Source organism: Nycticebus coucang, chromosome 10 (genome assembly GCF_027406575.1).
Source record: "Nycticebus coucang isolate mNycCou1 chromosome 10, mNycCou1.pri, whole genome shotgun sequence".
In the NCBI taxonomy this organism is placed as follows: domain Eukaryota; kingdom Metazoa; phylum Chordata; class Mammalia; order Primates; family Lorisidae; genus Nycticebus; species Nycticebus coucang.
In genome coordinates this window covers 58,446,793-58,473,328 of record NC_069789.1, presented here as the reverse complement: position 1 = coordinate 58,473,328, position 26,536 = coordinate 58,446,793, and the positions used below count along the sequence as shown (strand labels likewise).

The 26,536-nt window shown below is 42.2% G+C and overlaps 1 protein-coding gene across 1 annotated transcript; it reads left to right on the top strand.

The window, feature by feature from the left end:
• Positions 1–4,067: 4,067 nt before the first annotated feature.
• SNRPE (small nuclear ribonucleoprotein polypeptide E) lies at positions 4,068–12,481 on the top strand. The gene is made up of 5 exons (XM_053607689.1): positions 4,068–4,214; positions 4,719–4,745; positions 6,448–6,510; positions 7,726–7,804; positions 12,237–12,481. Exons 1-5 carry the CDS (start codon positions 4,161–4,163, stop codon positions 12,290–12,292), a joined length of 279 nt encoding a protein of 92 aa, XP_053463664.1. The 5' UTR covers positions 4,068–4,160; the 3' UTR covers positions 12,293–12,481.
• The last annotated feature ends 14,055 nt before the right edge of the window (positions 12,482–26,536 follow it).

Genomic DNA, 26,536 nt, shown 5'->3' with positions numbered 1-26,536 from the left:
TACAGTATTTAGCAACACAGAAGGTGTAGTAGTGGGCCCAGGCTGCCATAACAAAATACAATAGATTAAATGTCTTAAACAACAGAAATGTATTTTCTCACAGTTCTATAACAGAAGATAAAAAGTCCCAGATTCAAGTGCTGGAAGGAAGGTTTGGTTTCTGGTGAGGATCTCTTCCTGGCTTTCTTTTTTTTTTCTTTCTTTAATTTAATTTTTTTAATTAAGTCTTTTGTACATAGATCATAAATACATTTATGCCCATTTCAGTGAGTTGATTATTTGTACAGATTGGAGTGCTTAAATCATACTAATCAGCATGGCTTTCATCTCATTTACCCAATTATAGCATTAGGACATTTGTGTTCTACACATGATAGAACCAACTTGTACTTGCAATGTGCTCCATAGTTGTGGTCCCCCTACTATCCCTCCCACCCCCTCCCGTACCTCCCCCTCCCCTTCTCTCCTTCATCATAGCCTAAGGTTGTGTTTCATTTTTCATATGCAAGTGTGAGTTATTATAAATTGGTTTCACCGTAGTGCTGAATACATTGGAAACTTTTTTTCCATTCCTGAGATACTTTGCTAAGAAGAATATTTTCCAGCTCCATCCACATAAACATAAAGAAGGTAAAGTCTCCATTTTTTTACTGCTGCATAATATTCCATGGTATACATATTCCACAAAATCTTTCTGACAACTGCTTTCTCCCTATGTTCTTACACGGCCTTTCTTCTGTGTTTGGGGGGAGAGCTATGTATCACTGGTATCTCTTCCTCTTGTTTATTTATTTTATTTTATTTTGTTTTTTGAGACAGAGTCTGTGGCTCAGTGAGTAGGGTGCCAGCCCCATATACCGAGGGTGGCGGGTTCGAACCTGGACCCAGCCAATCTGCAACAAAAAAATAGCCGGGCATTGTGGCAGGTGCCTGTAGTCCCAGCTACTCGGAAGGCTGAGGCAAGAGAATTGCCGAAGCCCAGGAGTTGGAGGTTGCTGTAAGCTGTGACACTACAGCACTCTACCAAGGGCGACAAAGTGAGACTCTGTCTCAAAAAAAAAAAAAAAAATCTGACTGAGCGTCCATTGCACAGTGGTTACAGCACCAGCCACATACAGTGAGGCTGGCGGGTTCGAACCCATTCAGGGCCAGCTAAACAACAATGACAACTGCAACAGAGAAATAGCTGGGCATTGTGGCAGGCACCCGCGGTCCCAGCTACTTGGGAGTCTGAGGCAAGAGAATCACTTAAGCCCAAGAGTTTGAGGTTGCTGTGAGCGACGCCATGGCACTCTACCGAGGGTGACATAGTGAAACTCTGTCTCAAAATAAATAAATAAATAAATAAAATAAAAAAATAAAAAACGAATTCTGGGTCTGGGTGTGGTGGCTCTTGCCTGTAATCCTAGCACTTTGGGAAGCCAAGGTGGGAGGATCACTTGAGGCCAAGAGCATGAGGTTGCTGTGAGGTACGATGACACCAGTACACTCTAGCCTGGGAAGCAGAGCAAGATCTTGTCTCCAAAAAACGCCAATCAAACAAAAAAATCCAACTAATTGTAACTTATACTAGAGTAAGTGTAATCGCAATAAAAATGCCAAAGGAGTTTTTTTTTAAAAAGGATGATTCTAAAGGTTATGTGAAAAATAAACAACTATGGCTCGGCGCCCCCTAGCACAGGGGTACAACGCTGCCACATGCACCAAGGGTGGCGGGTTCCAACCCAGACTAGCTAAACAACAATGACAACTGCAACAAAAAACGGCCAGGTTCAAACTTGCCACCCTCAGTATATGGGGCTGACGCCCTACCCACTGAGCCACAGGTGCCGCCTGAGAGTCCTTTGTTTTTTAAAGAGTTTCCGAAGCTAGAGAGCAGTGGCTATTCACAGGTGTTATTAGAGCACTGCAGACTCAAACTCTTTGGCTCAAGTGATCTTTCTGCCTCTGGAATTTTTTTTTTTTTAAAGACATACATCTACCATGTGTTTTCTAGCTTTTTGTAGTTTAAAAATCACTTTCCTCACAACATCTTAATGAGGTTGACATTAATATCATCCCCATTAAATAGAAAACCTCAGGTAAGGAAAAAAAAATTTTTTTTAGCAAGAGTCTCACTTTGTTGCCCAGGCTAGAGTGCTGTGGTGTCAGCCTAGTTCACAGCAACCTCAAACTCCTGAGCTCAAGCCATCCTCCTGCCTTAGCCTCTCTAGTAACTGGGACTATACAGGTCCCCACCATGAGGCCAGGCTAATTTTTCTATTTTTGGTAGGGCAGGGGTCTCACTCTTACTCAGGCTGGTCTCCCAACTCCTGAGCTCAAGTGATCTTCTGACCTGGGCCTCCCAGAGTGCTAAGATTACAGGCATGAGCCACTGGCCGGCCTAAACAAAATTTTATTCTGACATTTGCCCTAAATGTTTCCTTAAGCAAGTCCTTTCAACTTGGAGCTTCTGTTTCCTCATCCATACAAAGGGCTTTCCAATTAAATGAAATTTCGCCCAGTCCACAAACTGTGGCATAATAGAAATGGGCTTTGAGGTCAGGCACATCTACAAATTCCAGGTCTTCTACTTAGGGCTACTGTGTTACCTCAGGAAGGATGATAGATATTTTTTTTTATTAGAGACAGAGTCTCACTTTGTTGCCCTGGGTAGAGTGCTGTGGCGTCACAGCTCACAGCAACTTCCAGCTCTTGAGCTTAGGCGATTCTCTTGCCTCAGCCTTCCGAGTAGCTGGGACTACATGCGCCTGCCACAACGCCCGGCTATTTTGTTGTTGTTGCAGTTTGGCCAGGGCCGGTTGGAACCTGCCATCCTCGGTGTATGAGGCCAGTGCCCTACTCACTGAGCCACAGGTGCCGCCCAGAATGATAGATTTTAACACTCACTGAGGCTTTAATATGTACACACATAGAATATTACTTCTTTGAATCTCTTTAATCCCCTGAGAAATGTACATCTTAATCTCCATGTTGGAAACAACTAAGCCAACAGGTGGCGAGGCTGAGCAATTTAGCCTTAGTCAACACAACTCTAAGGGAGCTGGATTTCCACCCAGCAAGCTGATTTCAGTGCCTTCCCTTTAAATCATCATTAGAGGTTAACAGTAACTCTCCATGCCAGGAGTGGTGGCTCACGCTTCTAATCCTAGCACTCTGGGAGGGTGAGGTCGGTGTCTGAGCTAGGGAGTTCGAGAGCAGACTGAGCAAGAATGAAACCCATCTCTAAAAAGAACTGAGTGTTTTAGCAGGCACCTGTAGTCCCAGCTACTTGGGAGGCTAAGGCAAGAGGATCACTTGAGCCCAAGAGTTTGAGGTTGCCGTGAGCTGTGATGTCACAGCACTCTCCCAAGGGTAGCAGTGAGACTTTCTAAAAAAAAAAAGCAAGCTTGGCGCCTGTGGCTCAAGCGGCTAAGGCGCCAGCCACATACACGTGAGCTGGCGGGTTCGAGTCCGCCAAACAATGACCGCGGCAACCAAAATATAGCTGGACGTTGTGGCAGGCGTCTGTAGTCCCGGCTAGGGAGGCGGAAGCAGGAGAATCGCTTAAGCCAGGGAGTTGGAGGTTGCTGTGAGCTGTGATGCCACGGCAAAAAAAAAAAAAAAAAAACCTCTCCACAAGGTTGATGAGAATTGAATTGGTAACTGGATCAAACCACGGCGTCTGGCTTTAGAATTCAGACTGCCAATGACTGAGTGTCAGTGTCCTAGGCCTGGAATTCGGGCTTCTTGCTTGCCTTCCCTTTTTATCACAATACTGCTCGAAAGCCTAAATTCCAGCAAAATATGCCTTAGGCAAAGCACTAAAATAAGTCATTTTACAGAGATACGCAATGGGATGACTTTGGCAATCTCCGAAAATGAAGACACGACGGCATGCCTCCCTATACCACCACATACCGAAGCCCGTTAGCCCCTCCTTCCGCCTCCCTCCAGGTGGCGCTGTGGGATCGACCCGGATTCCGAAGTGCCCCAGCTTCATTTGACCTCCCCCGGATGTTATGCAGCACAGAGAAAAGCAACTTCAAGGCTAGAGAGGCATTTTAGGAGCCGCCTACGTCTCCTGCTGACCTCCATGTACTTCCGCTTCCGGTTCTTCCTTCCGGAAGTTTCTTTCTGGGATAGTGTGCTGGTTAGTGTGGTCTTTGTGAGATTCCGCCATGGCGTACCGCGGCCAGGGCCAGAAAGTGCAGAAGGTGATGGTGCAGCCCATCGTATCCTACGCCGGATGTCAGGACTAGGAGGTCTGGGCAAGAATGCCGGGTGGGAAGGAGCAGGCTGAGAGGCGGCCTAAGGAGCGGTGCGCGGACTCACATCCCATGAGCCCCCGGGGCGACCGAGATGGAGAGAAGGCGCGGGTAGTTGGAGAATCGGTGACGGGGGTGGGGGAGGCTTGGGTAGACCCTGCAGCGAGGAATGCAGGAGTGGAGAGGGCTGAGCTGAAGTCAGACCACTTTAAGTAGGTACTGAATGAAAGCGGGAGTTAGCGGGCTTGGGCAATAGGAAGATAATGTCAGCACAAGGAAACGCCAGGAGAATGAGGGGGTACCTTCGCAGTCGTTAGGAGGCCCCCAGTGTGTGTCCATTTGGGCGCTTTTCGTTGGCTGAGGCACTAGATCTCGCGTTCATAAATAAATAAAAGTGAGAGTGGGGTGGATTGGACCGGTTTCAGGGAGCAGAGTTTGTGCTACTTTTAAACCTCCTTAACCATTGTGCAGAACCTCATCTTCAGATACTTACAAAATGTACGTAAGTAGTTAATTGTTACCCAACTACTTTTTGAGTAAAAAGTGAATTTGCTTGGCTGTTTGTGTAAACTTCCCTGATCACTATGTTGTAAGGTTGAAAACTAGATTTGAAACTAGTAATTGAAGGGGTAATTGAGGGGAAAGATGCACAGAGAGCTCAAATGGTATGTGAATTGTGTTATTTCTTTACAAGGTCACAATTACTAATTTCAGAAAGTATATCTTGACAGACATGAGGTGGTGTTTTTTTTCTTTTTTTTTTTTTTTTTTTTTTGACATGAGGTGGTGTTTGAGTATTGGTAGTGATTTTGGTCAGAACATTGGAACCTTTTTCTTTTGTACCTTCTAAGATGAAACATTGAAAGAAAAACCTAGTCAGCCTAAGCTACATCAGAAGGTGGTATATTTAAGTACCTGTGGAAAAAACTTAAATTTTAAAGACTAAAAAAAGGAAGAGGGGAGGGGTAGGTTGAGAATTTAATGACAGCTCTTCTGGGGAGGTTTTCAGCAACTTAGAGTGTGACAAACAGTGTAATTGAAAAATAGGTTAATTTTGGACCCTTATAATTTTTTTTTAGACAGTCTCACTATGTTGCCCTTGATAGAGTGCGGTGGTGTCACAGCTCACAGCAACCTCAAACTCTTGGGCTCTTGCCTCCCAAGTAGCTGGGACTACAGGCTTCCGCCACAACACCCAGCTATTTTTGTTGTAGTTGTCCTTGTTTAGCTTGCCTGGGCCAAGTTCAAACTCACCAGCCTCAGTGTATGTGGCTGGCTCTGTAACCACTATGCTATGGGCATCGAGCCCCCTTAGAATTTTTAACAACCAGCATTGGGGTCCCTCCCCTGGTTGCTATAGGTGCAACATGGAAAACTGAGAACCTAGAGAAATTTCTTTTTTTAGTGCTGGATTTTGGTATAGGAGAAAAGAAAGAAGCCCTCGATCATGAGAAATTACTGCTTTCTGCTATACTGTCACCAGTTTAAACTCTAAATTTATTGAGACTAAAGGGCCTGGCATGGTGGCTCATGCCTGTAATCCTAGCATTCTGAGTGGCCGAGGCAGGCAGATTGCCTGAGCTCATAGGTTCAAAACCAGCCTGAACAAGAGCAAGACCCCATCTCTAAAAATAGCAGGTGTTACGGTGGACGCCTGTAGTCCCAGCTATTTGGGAGGCTGAAATAAGAGAATCGCTTGAGCCCAAGAGTTTGAGGTTGCTGTGAGCTACGACATCACAGTACTCTACCAAGGGTGACAAAGTGAGACTCTGTTTCAAAAAAACAAATGTATTGAGACTATAAGTAAGAAATACCATTAGTTTGGACAGTCCAAATACGACATTTAATAAATAAAAATATTTCTTGGTTAGTAACCATTCTTGGTTGACAGTTCTTAGACGCAGGTGGACTTAAAACTCTTAACGTTTGTTAAAATGTTTTTGTGAAAATAGCCAGGCGTTGTGGCAGGCGCCTGAGGTCCCAGCTACTTGGGAGGCTGAGGCAAGAGAATTGCTTAAGCCCAGGAGTTGGAGATTGCTGTGAGCTGTGATGCGACAGCACTCTACCCAGGGTGACAGCTTGAGGCTCTGTCAAAAAAAAAAAACCTGTTTTTGCAAATCATATTTTTCTATTGTTTGACCACAGTGATTGATTTTTGTCTACTTTTAAAAAAACATTTCTATGTTTATGACCATTTCAGAGATCCCGGATTCAGGTGTGGCTCTATGAGCAAGTGAATATGCGGATAGAGGGCTGTATCATTGTGAGTATCCAGGCTATTTTCTCTCAGAGCTGCTCATTGTAGAACAAGATTTCACAGAAAATGCTCATCTGGGGGCTCACTAATTTTGGTTTTTTATTGTTCTAGTTGATAGGAATTAGGTAATTTAAAAAAGAGAGGGAAAATTGGCTCAGCGGCTAGGGCACCAGCCACATAACACTGGACCTGGTGGGTTTGAATCCAGCCCGGGCCTGGCAAATGACAACTACAACCAAAAAAGAGCCGGGCATTGTGGCAGGCACCTGTAGTCCCAGCTACTTGGGAGGCTAAAGTAAGAGATTCACTTAAGCCCAAGAGTTTGAGGTTGCTGTGAGCTGTGACACCACGGCACTCTACCAAGGGCAACATAGTGGGACTCTGTCTCCGAATAAAAAAAAAAGAGGGAAAATTAACTTTTAAAAATAATTTGAGCCAGGTGTACTGTAGTCCCAGCTACTTGGGAGGCTGAGGCAGTAGGATCACTTTACCAAGAATTCCGAAATAGCAGGATATACTAGGTAATGTTTTAAAGAAAGATGAAATACGGCTAGAGGTATTATGTTAGGACACTTTAGTATTTTATTTAGATGTCAGAGATTCTGTCAATAATCTTCCCCATTTATGAGTTGGAAAACAAGTATAGTAGCTAGGGGTAATGATATTTTATGGGGAGTATGGTGGTAGAAGGTAAAAGAAGGAATGGCTTGTTGGCATATCTAATGAAATCCTGAATCTAAAAGGTTGAAGAACTGATTTGGACTACATTCTGCTTTTCTTTGTTATTTAAAAAGAGGTTATTTAAAAGGGGAGGTGCCTGTGGCTCAGTGGTTAGGGCGTCAGCCCCATATACCCGAGGGTGGCGGGTTCAAACCAGGCCCTGGCCAAACTGCAACAAAAAAATAGCCAGGCGTTGTGGCGGGCACCTGTAGTCCCAGCTACTTGGGAGGCTGAGGTAAGAGAATTGCCTAAGCCTAGGAGTTGGAGGTTGTTGTGAGCTGTGAGACGCCACGGCACTCTACCAAGGGCAACAAAATAAGACTCTTGTCTCTTAAAAAAAAAGAGGTTTCAGGTGGGGGGCAGTTTTTCGGTTGAAAAATCAGTAGAAGAGTGAATTTCTGAAGTTAGTTGGCATTTCTGTGTCTAGATATGTGTATTCTTTTAGGATGGTTTAGATGTGATTTCACTTGAAGATGACAGTCAATTGGCTTATTTTTCTAGGGTTTTGATGAGTATATGAACCTTGTATTAGATGATGCTGAAGAGATTCATTGTAAAACAAAGTCAAGAAAACAACTGGGTAAGGATATAGTCTTACATAAATGTTTATTCACTTGTAGAATTGAATGACCTGCAATTCAGTTCATGTTTAAATTTAGTTAGCATTTGAGAAGTTATTATAATAGTTGGGGGAGTAGTTCACTTTTGAAATCACCCTCTGCTGCCTACTCCTTTTCACCCCACTCCATTTTTACTCTTCCACCCGGACAGGTCTCACCAAAGTTGACCACCAAAGACTAATGTTACTAAATTTAATGATCAGTGTTGTCATTTCATTCTAAATAGCATTTAGCACTGTTACCCAGTCCCTCATTAAAACGCCTGTGGCTCAGTGAGTAGGGCGCCGGCCCCATATGCCGAGGGTGGCGGGTTCAAACCCAGCCCCGGCCAAACTGCAACAAAAAAATAGCCGGGCGTTGTGGCGGGCGCCTGTAGTTCCAGCTGCTCAGGAGGCTGAGGCAAGAGAATCACGTAAGCCCAAGAGTTAGAGGTTGCTGTGAGCCATGTGACGCCACGGCACTCTACCCGAGGGTGGTACAGTGAGACTCTGTCTCTACAAAAAAAAAAAAAAAAATGCTTTGTTTTCTTGTCTGATTTGGTGGTTGGGTGGGGGTAATATTTCTGTTCTTTTCCTTCAACAACAGTCAACACAGAAGGCTTCTGTGACCAGATAATGTGGCGTAATTTTCCTCATACAATAAGCAGGCTATCAGTTCTGCAGCTGCATGTTCTCTAATTCTACCTGGAGATAGCTCAGATCCTCTGTTTGGCAGACCCGGGCTGGATTCGAACCCTCCAGCTCTGGTGTATGTGGCTGGTGCCCTAGCCGCTGAACTATAGGCGCCCAGTCTATATATTGATTCTTTAAGACCGAGCTATTAAATGTTTGAGATCCTCAAGGCTTGGTTTTAGGCCCTCCTCTCACTAAATATTGTCTAACTGAGTCCTCAAGACTATAGCCTTTTTTTTGTTTGTTTGTTTGAGACACAGTCTTACTCTGTTAGCCTGGGTAGAGTGCCATGGCCATCTTCATAGCTGACAGAAGATGAAGGAGTTTGAGACCAGCTTGAGCATGAATAAGACCATCTCTATTAAAAAAAATAACAGAAACTCTTGGCCTCCCAAGTAGCTGGGACTACAGGCATGCGCCACCACGACTGGCTAGCTTTTTTATATATTTTATTTATTTATTTGAGACAGAGTCTCACTGTTACCCTTGGTAGAGTGCTGTGGTGTCACAGCTCACAACAACCTCAAACTCTTGGGCTCAAGCAATTCTCTTGTCTCAGCCTCCAAGTAGCTGGGACTATTGGCACCTGCCACAACGCCTAGCTGGGTTTTTTGTTTGTTTGTTTTTTTGAGACAGGGTCTCACTATGTTGCCCTTGGTAGAGTGCTGTAGCGTCACAGGTTGCAGCAACCTCAACTCTTAAGTGATTCTCTTGCCTAAGCCTCCCAAGAAGCCAGGACCTCAGGTGCCCACCACCACGCCCGGCTATTTTTTGGTTGTAGTTGTCGTTTAGCAGGCCGGGATTAGGTTCAAACCCACCAGCTCCAGTGTATGTAGCTGGCACCCTAGCTGCTGAGCTACAGGTGCCAAGCTGCCTGGCTGTTTTTTTTTGGGCAGGGCTGGGTTTGAACCTGCCACCTCAGGTATATGGGGCCGGCGCCCTACTCCTTTGAGCCACAGCCGCCTCCTGCCTGGCTGTTTTTTAGAGATGAGGTCTCCATCTGGCTCAGGCTGGTCTTGAACTTCTTAGCCCAGGCAATCCATCCACTCCAACCTCCAGTGTGCTGGGATTATGGGCATGAGCCTCCATACCCAAAGGTTTTTCTGGGTTTTTTTTTTTTTGAGACAGAGTCTCAAACTCTCGCCCCGGGTAGAGTACTGTGTCATCATAGCTCACAGCAACCTCCAACTCTTGGGCTCAAGCAGTCCTCTTGCCTCAGTTTTTCTATTTTTAGTAGAGACAGAGGTCTCACTTTTTGCTGAGGCTGGTCTCGAACTCATGAGCTTGAGCTATCCACCTGCCTTGGCCTCCCAAGTGCTAAGTGTAGTGCTAGGATTATAGGTGTGAGTCACTGCACCCGGCCAGTTTTTCTTTTTTTTTTTTTTTGTTTGTTTGTTTGTTTTTAATAGAGATGGTCTTATTCATGCTCAAGCTGGTCTCAAACTCCTAAACTCAGGCAGTCCACTTGTCTTGGGTTCCTGGAGTGTTAGGATTATAGGCATGAGCCACTGCACCTGCCCCTCCAGGCTACTTCTATGTATTGACTCCCAAATTTTTATCTGTAACCAGACCCCTCCTCTGAGCCTATTCAACATTTCTACAGGAATGTCTCAGAGGCTTCTCAAAGTTATATCAGAAATCAAACTCAATTCCCACTTACACTGCTAAGAGCTATTTGAGTGTTCCCGGCCTTACCAAATAGCAGCAATGTTTTTTAAATTTACTAATTGATTTCTCTGTAACTATCTTGTCCCTTTCCACTTTGCTCTCCAGGCTTCCATCTTGTGAAAACACTCATCTGATTATGTCACACCTTTTCTTGAAAGTTGTTGTAACTTCTTGTTTCTCTTAGGACAAAAAAAATCTTTAATGTATTCTACAAGGTCCTTCATGATCTGGTTTTAACCTGCCTTGCCTCATCTTTTATTACTCTGCCACACTTATCTTCTTGTAGTTCCTTGAATCTGCACATTTGCCCCACCATATATTTTTGTTTATGCTATTCCCCATGCCTGTAGAATTCAGATCAAATACCACTTCCTTTAAGAGGCCCAGAATTTAATTTGGTTTTGCTGGGAGTGGGGGTTGGGGTTGGAAGGCAGAGTATGATGTCCTCTGAATTTGTAGTTAAACATTTATCAGAGGGATTTTTTTAGCAGTGTTTTTCCCATAAGACCAGATGCTCCATAAATGAATGAGTTATGTCTCATTTGGTCCCTAATATGTGTAGTACCTAATTCAATGCCTAGCACATAGTAGAAGCTCAAAAAATACTTGAACAATGAATGAAATATTTTTTTTGACAGTGTCTCACTTTGTTGCCCTTAGTAGAGTGCGGTAGCGTCATAGCTCACAGCAACCTCCAACTCCTGGGCTTAGACGATTCTCTTGCCTCAGCCTCCTGAGTAGCTGGTACTGCAGGTGCCCGCCACAACGCCAGGCTATGAATGAAATTTCTTAATGCAGTTAAGGTGTCTTAGGATTCATGGTTTTATGGAGACCCACTCAATCATGTTTGTTAACATCTTGTTAATTTGAGGTTTATTTAGGCATTTTGTCTTTTTTAAATGCTCAGTTCGCACCTCACTAGCATTTTTATTAACGGTAGGTTTCAGGTGTCTGTTTTCCAGACCCTGAGGATTCTCTTGAACCTATACTACGTATGTAGAAAGTAGTTTTTGAGAAATGAAGTGATATGCTTTGTTTTGCTTCTTTCTGCTTAGGCTATTTTTAATGAAAGCCTGAGTTTTTTGTTTTTTGTTTTTTTGTGGGGACAGAGTCTCAAGCTGTTGCCTTCTGTGGCGTCACAGTTCACAGCGATCTCCAACTCTTTTTTTTTGCAGTTTTTGGCCCTGTGTTTGAACCCGCCACCTCCAGCATATGGGGCTGGTGCCCTACTCCTTTGAGCCACAGGCGCCACCTGCAATCTCAAACTCTTGAGCTTAAGCAATTCTCTTGCCTCAGACTCCCAACTAGCAGGGATTATGGGTGCCTGCCACAACGCCTGGCTATTTTTTTGTTTGTTTTTTTTTGTAGTTGTCATTGTCATTGTTTAGCAGGTCTGGCTGAGTTCAAACTTGCCAGCCCTGGTGTATGTGGCCAACACCCTACCCATTGAGCTACGGGCGCCAGCCCGAAAGCCTGAGTTTTTGAAGTTACAATGTCTTGCCAGAAAAGGCAAGCTTAGTCTTGTTGAGGTCATCTTATTTATAAATTATTTGCCAAGTATTGTGTCTCCATGGTAGTATTAGAATTATCTGTAGATGCCTGGGAAAACAAACTGGTTTTAATCACTATTGGAGTTGATTTGCATTTCCTTGGCTGTCCTGGCAATAAATACCAGTGTTCCCAAAGATGCTTATAGATGTTTCTCAGGAAAAAAAAAATGTTCTCTTAAATAAGCCTTAGGAACTGCTGTTAGGGAAAATGAACTCAGCATTGAGAAATATTGAGTTAGGCCTGTTCAGTTGACTTAGTCTATAGAAATTGTATTTTTCATGACACCTGCTGTTACTAGGTTATTGTTGAAAAGGTATATAGATTCTAATGGAGCCAGAAAACCTTTCAGTATATGGACAGTTGAAAATGTTCAAATTATCTCCATGAGAGAGCATTTTCACAATGCTGTTCAAAAACTGGACACAAAATTCTGAGGCCAAAAGGTGATAATACATCTGGGTATGGCTATTAACGGGGTTTTTTGTTTGCTTTTTTATTATAGGTCGGATCATGCTAAAAGGAGATAACATCACTCTGCTACAAAGTGTCTCCAACTAGAAATGACCAGTGAAGTGAGAAATTGTTGAAAGGGCAGTACCAGATTTGGAGGCATACTGTGTTGGTTTTGTAGTTCTGAAACATTTGTTGGTGTGGTGGTGATTACCTTTATGTTATTTCAAAATGATAATAAATGGTGTTGTTTGGTGTTGTTTTTATTAAAAATTTATGTTGCTTCTTTCTATCCAATGGTAGAGACCCAGTGCCATCATTAGCTGTTGGTTTGTTGTTTTTTTTTTTTACAGTTTTTGGCCGGGGCCGGGTTTGAACCCACCACCTCCAGTATATGGGGCCAGCACCCTACCCCTTTGAGCCACAGGCGCTGTCCTAGCTGTTGGTATTTGTTATAAAATTTTCTGAAGGGTGGCAGTTGCTTTCGGCACTTGATCATTTCAGAGCTTGGACCTGTAGGTTCCTGAAGCAAAATGTAGGAATTCAGGTAAGCTTTTGTTAATAGGGGGCAGAAAATAGAAGGCTGAAAAATAAGGATTTTGCATTAGTACATGTCTTCATCAATTCTATTTCTGGATACTGGAACATTAGAATTTTTTTTTTTTTTTATTAAATCATAGCTGTGTACATTAATGCAATCATGGGGCACCATACACTGGTTTTATAGACCCTTTGACACATTTTCATCACACTGGTTAACATAGCCTTCCTGGCATTTTCTTAGTTACTGTGTTGAAACATTTATATTCGGCATTTAACTAATTTTCGCATGTACCCTTGTAAGATGCACCACAGGTGTAATCCCACCAATCACTAGAGTTTCTAAACAAAATAGATTGGGGACATTTTAAATAAGGGCAATATTAGCTCAGCACTCTTCCTTGAGTTACTTTGAGAGGTCTTTGTAAATTTTATTTCTAAGATCAGAATATGAGAACTATTTGCAAAGGATGAAATGCCTTTAAAAGTACAATGAATTCAAAGTGAACTTTGTTAATAGGAAGGCAACTTTATGAGATGGGTAGTAAGCACAGGGGAAACAGCTATCTATTACGCTTTTTTTTTTTTTATCTCTTTTTCCCTTCCTTTCCTTTTTCCCTTCCTTCTCTCCCTTCCCTTCCTTCCCTCCTTCCCTTCCCAGGGGGAACTCTTGGCTCAAGCAGTTCTCTTGTCTCAGCCTCCAAGTAGCTGGGACTATTGGCACCTGTCACAACACCTGGCCTGGCCCTGCTAAACAGTGACAACCACAACAAAAAATAGCTGGGACTTGTGGGTCCCTGTAGTCCCCACTCCTTGGGACTGGAAGGCTGAGGCAAGAAAATCATTTAAGCCCAAGAGTTTGAGGTTGCTGTAAGCTGTGACGCCACGGCACTCCATCAAGCGACATAGTGAGACTGTCTCCAAAAAAAAAGATGGGGCGGCACCTGTGGCTCAGTGAGTAGGGCGCCGTTCCGTATGCTGAGGGTGGCAGGTTCAAACCCAGCCCCGGCCAAACTGCAACAACAACAAAAATAGCCGGGCGTTGTGGCGGGCGTCTGTAGTCCCAGCTACTCAGGAGGCTGAGGCAAGAGAATCGCGTAAGCCCAAGAGTTAGAGGTTGCTGTGAGCTGTGTGACGCCACGGCACTCTACCGAGGGCGGTACAGTGAGACTCTGTCTCTAAAAAAAAAAAAAAAAAAAAAAAAGATGACACCTATAGTCCCAACTACTTGGGAGGCTGAGATGGGAGGAATGCTTTAAGCCCAGGAGTTTTGAGTTAAACCTGAGAAACAGCATAGTAAGAGTTCCCCCTGGGAAGGGAGGGAGGGAAGTAGGGCTTGAACCTGCCAGCCTCAGTGTATGTGGCTGTGTGGCTGGTGCCCTACTCACTGAGCTGTGAGCGCTGAGCCTTTTTTTTTTTTTTTTGAGACTGTCACTATGTTGCCCTCAGTAGGGTGCTGTGGCGTCACAGCTCGCAGCAACCTCAAACCTTTGGGCTTAAGCATTTCTCTTGCCTCAACCTCCCAAGTAGCTGGGACTATGGGCACCCAGCACAACACTCAGCTATTTTTTTTTTTTTTTGCAGTTTTTGGCCAGGGCTGGTTTGAAGCCGCGACCTCTGGCATATGGGGCCGGTGCCCTACCCATTTCAGCCACAGGCACTGCCCACTGGGCTATTTTTTTGTTGTAGTTGTCATTGTTTTTTGTTTTAGCAGGCCCAGGACAGATTCGAACCCTCCAGCCCTGGTGAATGTGGCCGGCTCCCTAACCACTGACCACTGAGCAACAGGCACCAAGCCTATAGGTGCCATATCACTTGTCCCTGCACACAGCTCTTAGTCTTATCTCTAAGGATTTTAGTTCCTTGCCCAATGATAGCTCATTGAATTCTTATGTGGAGAAATCTCAAGAGTGGTTCTAATTAGAATTCTGTTAAAGGGTTATTGAGCTACTGTTAGTTGGGCATAAAGTTAAATGTACACAGTGAAATAGATGAGTAAATAGTTTTAATGTGACTTTTTTTTTTTTTTTTTTTGTAGAGACAGAGTCTCACTTTATGGCCCTCGGTAGAGTGCCGTGGCCTCACACAGCTCACAGCAACCTCCAACTCCTGGGCTTAAGTGATTCTCTTGCCTCAGCCTCCCGAGTAGCTGGGACTACAGGCGCCCGCCACAATGCTCGGCTATTTTTTGGTTGCAGTTTGGCCAGGACTGGGTTTGAACCCGCCACCCTCGGTATATGGGGCCGGCGCCTTACCGACTGAGCCACAGGTGCCGCCCGACTTTTTTTTTTTTTTTTGAGAGACAGTCTTACTCTGTCCCCCTTCGTAGAGTGCTGTGGCATCACAGCTCACAGCAACCTCTAGCTCTTGGGCTTAGCTGATTCTCTTGCCTCAGCCTCCCGAGTAGCTGGGACTACACGCACCCGCCACAACGTCAGGTTATTTTTTTGTTGTTGCAGTTTGGCCAGGGCCGGGTTTGAACCCACCACCCTTGGTATATGGGGCCAGCGCCCTACTCATTGAGCCATAGGCACCACCCTGATGTGACATTCTTTTTTTTTTTTTTTTTTTTTTTATTTTTTTATTTTTTTTGTAGAGACAGAGTCTCACTTTACGGGCTTCAGTAGAGTGCCATGATGTCACAGGACTCAAAGCAACCTCTAGCTCTTGGGCTTCCGCGATTCTCCTGCCTCAGCCTCCCGAGTAGCTGGGACTACAGGCACCTGCCACAACGCCCGGCTATTTTTTGGTTGCAGTTCAGCAGGGGCTGGGTTTGAACCCACCACCCTCAGTATATGGGGCTGGCGCCCTACTCACTGAGCCATAGGCGCCACCCCTGATGTGACATTCTTAAGTGCTGTTTAAATTGGATCTTGAAAGATGAGTAAGGCCTACTTTAAATTTTGCTACAGGCAGTGTTAATGGATAAACAAGGAAGGACCAGTTAAGTCCAGCTCCTGCTTTTCTAGGTTCCTGAGAGATTCATTAAGTTGAACAAAAGAAATCCTTTCTCAAGAGAGATTTGTAAGTGAGTATAGAAGTCAGTACAGCTAAGACTTTTGCCATCCAGCTGTAGTCCTATCTGAACTCATACCTTTTTGGTTGCATTTTCTTTCTTTTTTTTTTTTTTTGCAGTTTTGGCCAGGGCTAGACTTGAACCTGCCACCCCTGGTATATGGTATGGGGCTGGCGCTCTACTCCTAGAGCCGCAGGTGCTGCCCTGCATTTTCAAATGAAGGACTGCTTTAGCTCTCTTAAGGTATTTGAGTTTGGAATTTGTTAAATCAATTACAGCAAGCAAAGAAAACATTGGGCAGCAGAGGGAGTTGCAGCCCTGAGACTTTCAGTCCTGCTGGTGAAAATATTATTGCCTTTTCATAGCAGAGCAAAGACCTCCCTGCAGCTTTCTTGGCACCAAAATAGCTAGGAAGAAGGATAAAAGCTGGAGCAGTATAATCCCTAAGAAAACCTGCTGGCTGCCTTTTCCATTTCCCCGTGTGGCCTTTCTGACCTGGCTGCCCTGTGGAAGCAGAGCTGTGCCTGCTGTGGCTTATTCTGAATGGATCAAGACAGAGAAGGTTCTATTTTTGACAGACCAAATGATAGTGAGAATTAAGGTATAGTGAACTCTTACAATTGAGTTCTGTATTTAGAAATCTCTGTTTGCTTTCCTGCTCTACTGGAGCCTGTGGTGTTTGCTTTTTAAGTTGTACTTTTCCACAATCTGTAGGTCTGTCTTCTAAGCAGAATTTGTATTGCAGGAGGTGTTGCTGTCTGCTACATTAAGGTTTCTAAAACATGCTGCTTGGAAGCTGCTCTTCTTGGCAGCCCTTGGTATGTGAGCAATTATTTTTCCAGAATGGCTGTTTCTTTCTGAGGGGGTCTTGCTAGACACCGTTACCTCTCTTGTAACAGTCTTGGGGTGGTGGGGCGGGAGGAATAGAGAGTTAGGCTCTGGAGCAGGCATCCTCAAACTGCGGCCTGCGGGCCACATGAGGCGGTGTGATTGTATTTCTTCCCGTTTTGTTTTTTTACTTCAAAATAAGGTATGTGCAGTGTGCATAGGAATTTGTTCATAGTTTTTTTTTTAAACTATAGTCGGGCCCTCCAACGGTCTGAGGGACAGTGAACTGGCCCCCTGTTTAAAAAGTTTGAGGACCCCTGCTCTGGAGGAAAAGTAAGTGCTAATGTGGGCCTGGTGTTCTGTTAGCAGGTAAGGAGAAGGAAACGTTTGAAACTCTTAGGATTTTGTGTTTGCAGGCGCCATGTCTTGTCATGGTGTGTCACATTTGTCAACATTCAGAATTAGAGAGTGATTCTAACTTAGATTAAGGCATTCTGGACCAAGAATTGTCATGGACAGTTTTGGGGGTAAGCCTAATCAATAGACAGCATATCATGTTAGCTGGATGATACAGGAGCTTTTCCTTAACTAATTATTCTATAACCGTAACTACCAACTTATGGAGGCTTCTATGATGAGATGCTTGGTAAAACCTTTCTGTGATAGGAAGAGAACTTATTAGTTTAGACTTCATAGTTTAATTTTACCATAAAAATTATATCCAATGGAGTTTTTAAAAGTTAAATTACAGACTGGGGTGCAGTGGCTCATGCCTATAATCCTAGAGATTTGGGAAGCGGAGACAGAAGGATTGCTTGAGGCTAGGAATTAAAGACTAGCCTGGGCAATAGCAAGACTCTGTCTCTACAAAAAACAGAAAAATTAGCTGGGCGGAATGTTGCACTCCTGTAATCCAAGCTACTCAGGAGGCTGAGGCGGGAGGATTGCTTGAGCCCAGAAGTTGGAGACTATAGTGAGCTATGATGACGCCACTGCAGTTTAGCCCAGGCAATAGGGCAAGACTCTTTCTCAAAAAAAAAAAAAAAAAAAAATCACAGATATTAGCTTAGCATATGCTCATGATCAAAATGCAAATGGTATAAAAGTAGAAAATAAAAGTCCCTCCCTTCCTTACCAATATTCTCTATAGATGACCACTCTTAAAAGTTATTTGCTTAACGCTGAGTGTGGTGCCTCATGCCTGTAATCGTAGCACAGCAGGAGGCCAAGGCAGATAGATTGCTTGAGTTCAGGAGTTCGAGACCAGCCTGAGCAAGAGTGAGACACCGTTTCTAGAAATTAGATAGGCGCTGAGGCAGGCACGTGTAGTCCAAGCTACTCAGGAGGCTGAGGCAAAAGGTTTGCTTGAGCCCAGGATTTTGAGGAGGCAAGAGGTTTGCTTGAGCCCAGGATTTTGAGGTTGTTGTGAACTATGACACTATAACACTCTACCAAGGGTGACAAAATGAGACTCTCAAAAAAAAAAAAAAAGTTGTTCATCCTGAACGTCATACAAATATGTATAGCTTGGTTGGTTTTTCATTTTGCTATTATACTTTTAAAAAAATTGTTTTTAGAGTGACACCTATGGCTCAAAGGAGTAGGGTGCCGGCCCCATATGCTGGAGGTGGCGGGTTCAAACCCAGACTCAGCCAAAAAAACTTCAAAAAAAAAAAAAATTCAAAAAAAAATTGGTTTTAGTTTTTTTTTTTTTTTTTTAATTAATTTATTTTTTTTAGGTTGCAGCCATCATTGTTTGCGGGTCCAGGCTGGATTCGAACCCGCCAGCTCAGGTGTATGTGGCTGGTGCCTTAGCCGCTTGAGCCACACGCGCCGAGCCTGGTTTTAGTTTTAATTGGAGCAAAATACAAATAACAGCTCACACCTCTAATCTTAGCACTGTGGGAGGCTGAGGTGGTTGGATTGGTTGATTGGTGGCAAGAGTGAGACCCCGTCTGTACTAAAAATAGAAAACTAGCGGGGCACTGTAGTGTGCCTGTAGTCCCAGCTACTTGGGAGCCTGAAGCAAGAGGATCTGAGGGCAACAAAGTGAGACTCTGTCTGGAAAAACAAAAAACAAATAAAGTACTTACCGTCTTTATCCTGGTTAAGTGTACAATTTAATAGTGTTAAGTATATTGACATTGCACCCAATCTCCAGAATATTTTCTTGCATAACTCCATAAGCATAAGACAGCTCTCCATTCTCTCTTTCTCTCTAGCTCCTGTAAATTACCATTCTACTTTATGTCTCTATGATTTTGACTGCACTAAGTATAATACTTTAAGTAGAATCATCCAGGGTTTGTCTTTTGTGATTGGCTTATTTCACTTAGCATAATGTCTGGGTTTTTTTGTTTGTTTCTTTTTGAGACAGTCTCACTCTGCTGCCCTGGGTAGAGTGCTGTGGTGTTAATCATAGCTCACAGCAACCTCAAACTCTTGGACTCAAGTGACCCTCCTGCTTCAGCCTCCTGAGTCATTGGGACTACAGGCATGTGCCACCATGCCTGGCTCGTTTTTCTAGATTTGGTAGAAATGGAGTATTACCCTTCCTCAGGCTCAAGGGATCCTCCCGCCTCAGCCTCCCAGAGTGCTAAGATTATAGGAATGAGGCACTGTGCCCTGCCCAACCTGTATCTTTTTTTTTTTTTTGAGACAGAGCCATAAGCTGTCACCCTGGATAGAGTGCTGTGGCATCACAGCTCACAACAACCTCCAACTCCTGGGCTCAAGCGATTCTCCTGCCTCCGTCTCCCAAGTTGCTGGGACTATAGGCGCCCGCCACAACACCTAGCTATTTTTTGGTTGCAGTCGTCGTTGTTGGTGGCCCAGGCTGGGTTTGAACCCGCCAGCTCAGGTATGTGTGGCTGGCGCCTTAGCCACTCGAGCCACAGGCACCGAGCCACCAACCTGTATTTTTTATTTTACTGTAAATACACAATTTATAATGTATATACATATTTGTGTGGTATAAGAGTGATGTTAGATTTGTGAATACAATGTAGAAAAATCAAGTTAAATTAACATACCTATAAACTCAAATACTTTGAGATGAGAACATTTGAAATACACTCTTTTTATTTATACTCTCACTTTGTTGCCCCTGCTAGAGTGCTAGGGTATCACAGCTCACAGCAACCTCAAACTTCTGGGCTCAAGCAATTCTCTTGTCTCAGCCTCCCAACTAGCTGGGACTACAGGTGCCCACCACAATGCCCAGCTATTTTTTAAAGACGAGGTCTCGCTCTGGCTCAGGCTGGTCTACAACTTGTGAGCTCAGGCAATCCACCCACCTTGGCCTCCTAAAGTTGAAATACACTCTTTTTTTTTTTTTTTTTGTAGAGACAGAGTTTCTCTTTATTGCCTTGGTAGAGTGCTGTGGCGTCACACAGCTCACAGCAACCTCCAACTCCTGGGCTTAGGTGATTCTCCTGCCTCAGCCTCCCGAGTAGCTGGGACTACAGGTGCCCGCCACAACGCCCGGCTATTTTTTTGTTGCAGTTTGGCCGGGGCTGGGTTTGAACCCGCCACCCTCGGTATATGGGGCCGGTGCCCTGCTCACTGAGCCACAGGCGCCGCCCTGAAATACACTCTTAAAAGTTAATTTTTCAAATGTAAAATGCACTGTCTTTATACCTATAAGGCTGTAAGATCTGAATAAAAAGACTTAATTACTCCTGAGTATTTTTTAAGAGGTGGAGGGGTCTAACTGTGTTGCCCAGGTTGGGGTGTAGTGGCTAATCACAGATGCCATCATAGTACCTAAATGAGAATTTGTCATTCTGTGCCCAGTTTATTTCTCGTAGTGTAATGTTCTCTGATGCTATGTGTTGTCTGAAATGACAGAATTTCCTTCTTATTTAAGGATGAAGAGTATTCAGCGTGTATATATACCCCATTTTCTTTATCCCCTCTTTACCGGTAAGTTAGATATTGTGAACATTGCTACAGTAAACATGGGAGTGTAGCTATGTCTTCAACAAACTGATTTCAAATCTTTATACCCCTTTCCACAATGGGTTGTATTAACTTACATTTCCACCAGTGGTATATGAGAGTTCCTTTTTTCCCCACATCCTCTTGAACACTTATCTTTTATGTTTTGTTTTGTTTTAACTAACTTTTTATTTCAAAATGTTTATGGAGGTACAATGTCTTGTTTACATGTACTACTTTTGTAAAATTTGAGTCAAGGTTATAATTGTGTCCATCACCCAGATAGTGAGCAATGTACCTTTTAAGTGTGAATTTACTCAACCTCCCCACTTGCTTGATTTCCGTTGAATTTTATTGCCATATGTACACATGCATGCTGATCATTTAGTTTCAATTTAAAAGTGAGCACATGTACTGTTTTTCCATTCCTGTAATACTTAGGAGGATTGTCTTCAGTTCCATCCATGTTATTACAAAAGGCATTAGTTCACCATTTTCTATTTATGGCTGAGTAATACTCCATGATGCACATATACATTTTATTAATCCACTCATGTATTGATGGGCACTTGGGTTGTTAGTGCATGTTTGCAATTGTGAATTGTGCTGCTATAAACATTCAAACATAAGTATCTCTTTTTTCAGTAGTGGGACTGTTGGATCACATGGTATATCTATTCTTAGTTCTTTGAGGTATCTCTATAGAAGTTATATTAGTTCGCAGTCCCACCAACAATGTGTAAGTGTTCCTTTCTCTCCATATTCACACCAGAATCTGTTGTTTTAGGACTTTTGTATAAAAGCCATTTTCAGTGGATTTGGGTGGTGTATCATTGTGGTTTTGATCTGCATTTCCCTGATGATTAGAGACATTGAACATTTTTTCATGTGCTTATAAGCCATTATGTATCTTATTCTGAAAAATTTCTATTCATGTCTTATGTCTACTTTTTAATGGGATTGATTTTTTTTCTTGCTGATTTGCTTGAGTTCTTTGTAGATTCTGGTTATCAGCCCTTTATCAGCTATATAGCATGCAAATATTTTCTCCCATTCTGTAGATTGACTGTTTGCTCTGTTAATTATTTCCTTGGCTGTGCAGAACTTTTAAATTTAATTGGGTCCCATTTATTTATTTTTGTTTTTGCTATGATTACTTGTAGGGTCTTCTTCATAAAGGCTGATGTCTGTGAGAGTTTTTCCAATGTTTTCCTTTAGAACTCTTTTTTTTTTTTTTAATTTTCATTTTATTTATTTATTTATTTATTTTGAGAGAGTCTATGTCCCCCTCAGTAGAGTGCCATGGCATCACAGCTCACAGCAATCTAAAACTCTTGGGCTTAAGCAATTCTCTTGCCTCAGCCTCCCACGTAACTGGGACTACAGGCACCCCCACAATGCCCGGCTATTTTTTGTTACAGTTGTCATTTAGCAGGCTTGGGCGGGGTTCGAACCTGCCAGTGTCGGTGTATGTGGCTGGTGCCTTAACCACTGTGCTACAAGTGCCAAGCCTCCTTAGAATTCTTATAGTTTCATGCCTGAGGTTTAAGCCTGTTACCCACTGTGAATTAATTTTTGTGAGCAGTGAGAGGTACGGATCCTGTTTCAGTCTTCTACATGTGGCTCTCCAATTTTTCCAGTACGACTTATTCAATAGGAATTCTTTTCCCCAATGTATGTTTTTGTCTGCTTTGTCAAAGAGCAGATGGCAATATGAGGATGGTTTTATATCTGGATTCTCTGTTCTGATCCATTGGTGATTGTGGCAGTACCATGCTGTTTTGGTTACTATAACCTTATAATATAGGTTGAAGTCTATTGAAGTGATGCCTACCAATTTCTTCTTTTTGCTTTAGGTTGTTTCGACTATTTGGAGTCTTTTCTGATTCCATATGAAATGTAAAAATTATTTTTTTTTAGATCTGTGAAAAATGACACAGGTATTTTATTGAGGATTGCATTGAATTTTTAAGTTGCTTTCTGTAGTATAGATATATTACCCTGTTGATTCTGCTGATCCATGAGCATAGTATGTTTTACCATTTGTTTACAGTCTCTGTGATTTCCTTCCTCAGTGTTTTGTAGATCTTTCTGTAGAGGTCTTTCATCTCCTTGGTTAAATATATTCCTAGGTATTTTCTTTGTTACTATTGTGAAAGGTACTGAGACTTTTTCTTTCTTTCTTTTTTTTTTGTGCTTTATTTATTTTTTCTTTTTTTATTGTTAAATCCTAGCTGTGTACATTAGTGCAATCAAGGGGTACAATGTGCTGGTTTCACATACAATTGGAAATATTCTCATCAAACTGTTCAATGTAGCCTTCATGGTATTTTCTTAGTTACTGTATGTAGACATTTGTATTCTGCCTTTGTAAATTTCACCTGTACCCATTCTAAGATGCACTGTAGGTGTGGCCCCACCCATTACCCTCCTTCCATCCTAACCTCCCCCCTCCTTTCCCCTCCCTTGGCCCTTTCCTCATAGTCTTGTGCTATAGTTGGGTTATAGCCTTCATGTGAAAGCTATAATTTAGCTTCATAGTAGGGCTGAGTACATTGGATACTTTTTCTTCCATTCCTGAGATACTTTGCTAAGAAGACTATGTTCCAGCTCCATCCATGTAAACATGAAAGAGGTAAAGTCTCCATCTTTCTTTAAGGCTGCATAATATTCCCTGGTATACATGTACCACAATTTGCTAGTCCATTCGTGGGTCCATGGGCACTTGGGCTTCTTCCATGACTTAGCGATTATGAATTGGGCTGCAATAAACATTCTGGTACAGATGTCTTTGTTATATTGTGATTTTTGGTCTTCTGGGTATATACCTAGTAGAGGAATTATAGGATCGAATGGCAGGTCTATTTTTAGGTCTCTAAGTATTCTCCAAACATCCTTCCAAAAGGAACGTATTAGTGTACATTCCCACCAGCAGTGTAGAAGTGTGCCCTTTTCTCCACATCCATGCCAACATCTCTGGTTTTGGGATTTTGTTATGTGAGCTACTCTTCCTGGGGTTAGGTGATATCTCAAAGTAGTTTTGATTTGCATTTCTCTGATGATTAAGGATGATGAGTTTATTTCATGTGTTTGTAGATTGTGCGTCTGTCTTCTTTAGAGAAGTTTCTCCTCAAGTCCTTTGCCCACCCTGAGATGGGATCACTTGTTCTTTTCTTGCTAATATGTTTGAGTTCTCTGTGGATTCTGGTTATTAAAACTTTATCAGAGGTATAACTTGCAAATATTTTCTCCTATTCTGAGGGCTGTCTTACTATGTTCTTGGCTGTGCAGAAGCTTTTTAGTTTGATCAGGTCCCAGTAATGTATTTTTGATACTGCTTTGGTTGCCTGGGGGGTCCTCCTCATAAAGTATTCACCCAGGCCAATTCCTTCAAGAGTTTTCCCTGCTCTTTCCTCAAGTATTTTTATAGTTTCATGTCTTAAGTTTAAATCTTTTATCCAGTTAGAGTCTATCTTAGTTAATGGTGAAAGGTGTGGGTCCAGTTTCAGTCTTTTACAGATCGCCAGCCAGTTTACCCAGCACCATTTGTTAAATAAGGAATTTTTCCCCACTGAATGTTTTTGATTGGCTTGTCAAAGATCAAATAATGGTAAGCAGGTGGATTCATCTCTTGGTTCTCTATTCTGTTCCAGACATCTACTTCTCTGTTTTTGTGCCAGTACCATGCTGTTTTGATCACTGTCGATTTATAGTACTATCTCAGGTCTGGTAGCGTGATTCCTCCTGCTTTGTTTTTATTGCTCAGTAATGTTTTGGCTATTCGAGGTTTTTTCTGTTTCCATATAAAACGAATTATTATTTTTTCAAGATCTTTAAAATATGACAATGGAGCTTTAATAGGAATTGCATTAAAATTATATATTGCTTTGGTAGTATAGACATTTTAACAATGTTGATTCTTCCCAGCCACAAGCATGGTATGTTTTTCCATTTGTTAACATCTTCAGGTATTTCTTTTCTTAAAGTTTCACAGTTCTCTTTATAGAGATCTTTCACGTCCTTTGTTAGGTATACTCCCAAATATTTCATCTTCTTTGGCACTACTGTGAAAGGAATAGGGTCCTTGACTGTTTTTTCGGCTTGGTTATTGTTGGTATATATAAAGGCTACAGATTTATAGGTGTTGATTTTGTAGCCTGAGACATTGCTGTATTCCTTGATCACTTCTAAAAGTTTTGTAGTAGAATCCCTAGTGTTTTCCAGATATACGATCATATCATCTGCGAAAAGTGAAAGTTTGATCTCTTCTGACCCTATGTGGCAGCCCTTGATTGCCTTTTCTTCCCTAATTGCAATGTCTAAAACTTCCATTACAATGTTAAAGAGCAATGGAGACAATGGGCAACCTTACCTGGTTCCTGATCTAAGTGGAAATGATTTCAATTTAACTCCATTCAATAAGATATTGGCTGTGGGTTTGCTGTAGATGGCCTCTATTAGTTTAAGAAATGTCCCTTCTATACCAATTTTCTTATGTTCTGATCATGAAGAGATGCTGGATATTATCAGAAGCTTTTTCTGCATCAATTGAAAGAATCATATGGTCTTTATTTTTTAGTTTATTTATGTGCTAAATTATATTTATAGATTTACATATATTGAACCAGCCTTGAGACCCTTAGATAAATCCCACTTGGTTGTGGTGTATAATTTTTTTAATGTGTTATTGGATTCTGTTTGTTAGGATCTTATTGAGTATTTTAGCATCAATAGTCATTAGTGATATTGGTCTATAATTTTCTTTTCTTGTTGGGTCTTTCCCTGGTTTGGAGATCAAGGTGATGTTTGCTTTGTAGAATGTGTTGGGTAATATTCCTTCTTTTTCTATATATTGGAAGAGGTTTAGTAATATAGATACTAGTTCTTCTTTAAAGGTGTGGTAGAATTCTGACGTAAAGTCATCTGGGCTTTTCTTTTTAGGGAGATTTTGTATAGATGATGCTATTTCAGAATTTGATATAGGCCTGTTCAACATTTCCACTTCATTCTGGCTAAGTCTTGGTAGGAGGCATACTTGCAGGTATTGGTCGATTTCTTTCAGATTTTCATATTTCTGAGAGTAGAGTTTCTTGTAGTATTCGTTAAGGATTTTTTGAATTTCTGAGGGGTCTGTTGTTATTTCATTGTTACCATTTCTGATTGATGAAATTAGAGATTTTACTCTTTTTTTCCTGGTTAGGTTGGCCAAAGAGTCATCTATTTTATTGATCTTTTCAAAAAACCAACTTTTGGATTTATTGATCTGTTGTATAATTCTTTTGTTTTCAATTTCATTTGATTCTGCTCTGATTTTGGTTATTTCTATTCTTCTGCTGTGTTTGGGGTTGGAGTGTTCTTCCTTCTCCAGTTGCTTCAGATTTCCCATTAAGTTATTAACTTCCTCTCTTTCCGTTTTCTTGAGGCAGGCTTGCAGTGCTATAAATTTCCCTCTTAGGACTGCCTTTGCACTATCCCAGAGGTTCTGGTAATTCGTGTCTTGATTGTTGTTTTGTTCCAAAAATTTGGTGATTTCCTTCTTAATCTCGTCTATAACCCATCTATCCTTCAGCATAAGGTTGTTTAGCTTCCATGTTTTTGTATGGGTATGCAGGTTCCTGTTGTTATTGAGTTTAACTTTTATTCCATGATGGTCTGAGAAGATGCAAGGAATAATTTCTATTTTTTTAAAATTTGCTGAGGTTAGATTTGTGGCCTAGGATGTGGTTGATTTTGGAGTATGTTCCGTGGACTGATGAGAAGAATGTGTATTCAGTTTTGTTGGGATGAAATGTTCTGTAGACGTCTGTTAAGTCCAGATGTTGAATGGTTGAGTTTAAATCTAAAATTTCTTTGCTTAGCTTCTTTTTGGAGGATCTATTCAGCACTGCTAAAGGGGTGTTAAAATCTCCAACTACTACGGAACTGGAGGAAATCAAGTTGCTCATGTCTGTTAGAGTTTCTCTTATAAATTGAGGTGCATTCTGGTTGGGTGTATAAATATTAATAATTGAAATCTCATATTGAGTATT

Coding starts and splice junctions, on each gene's coding strand:
- SNRPE (XM_053607689.1), top strand. CDS start 4,161: ATGGCGTACCGCGGCCAGGGCCAGAAAGTGCAGAAGGTGATGGTGCAG. Junction 4,746..6,447: donor TCTTCAGATACTTACAAAAT/GTACGTAAGTAG, acceptor TGACCATTTCAG/AGATCCCGGATTCAGGTGTG. Junction 6,511..7,725: donor GGATAGAGGGCTGTATCATT/GTGAGTATCCAG, acceptor TTATTTTTCTAG/GGTTTTGATGAGTATATGAA.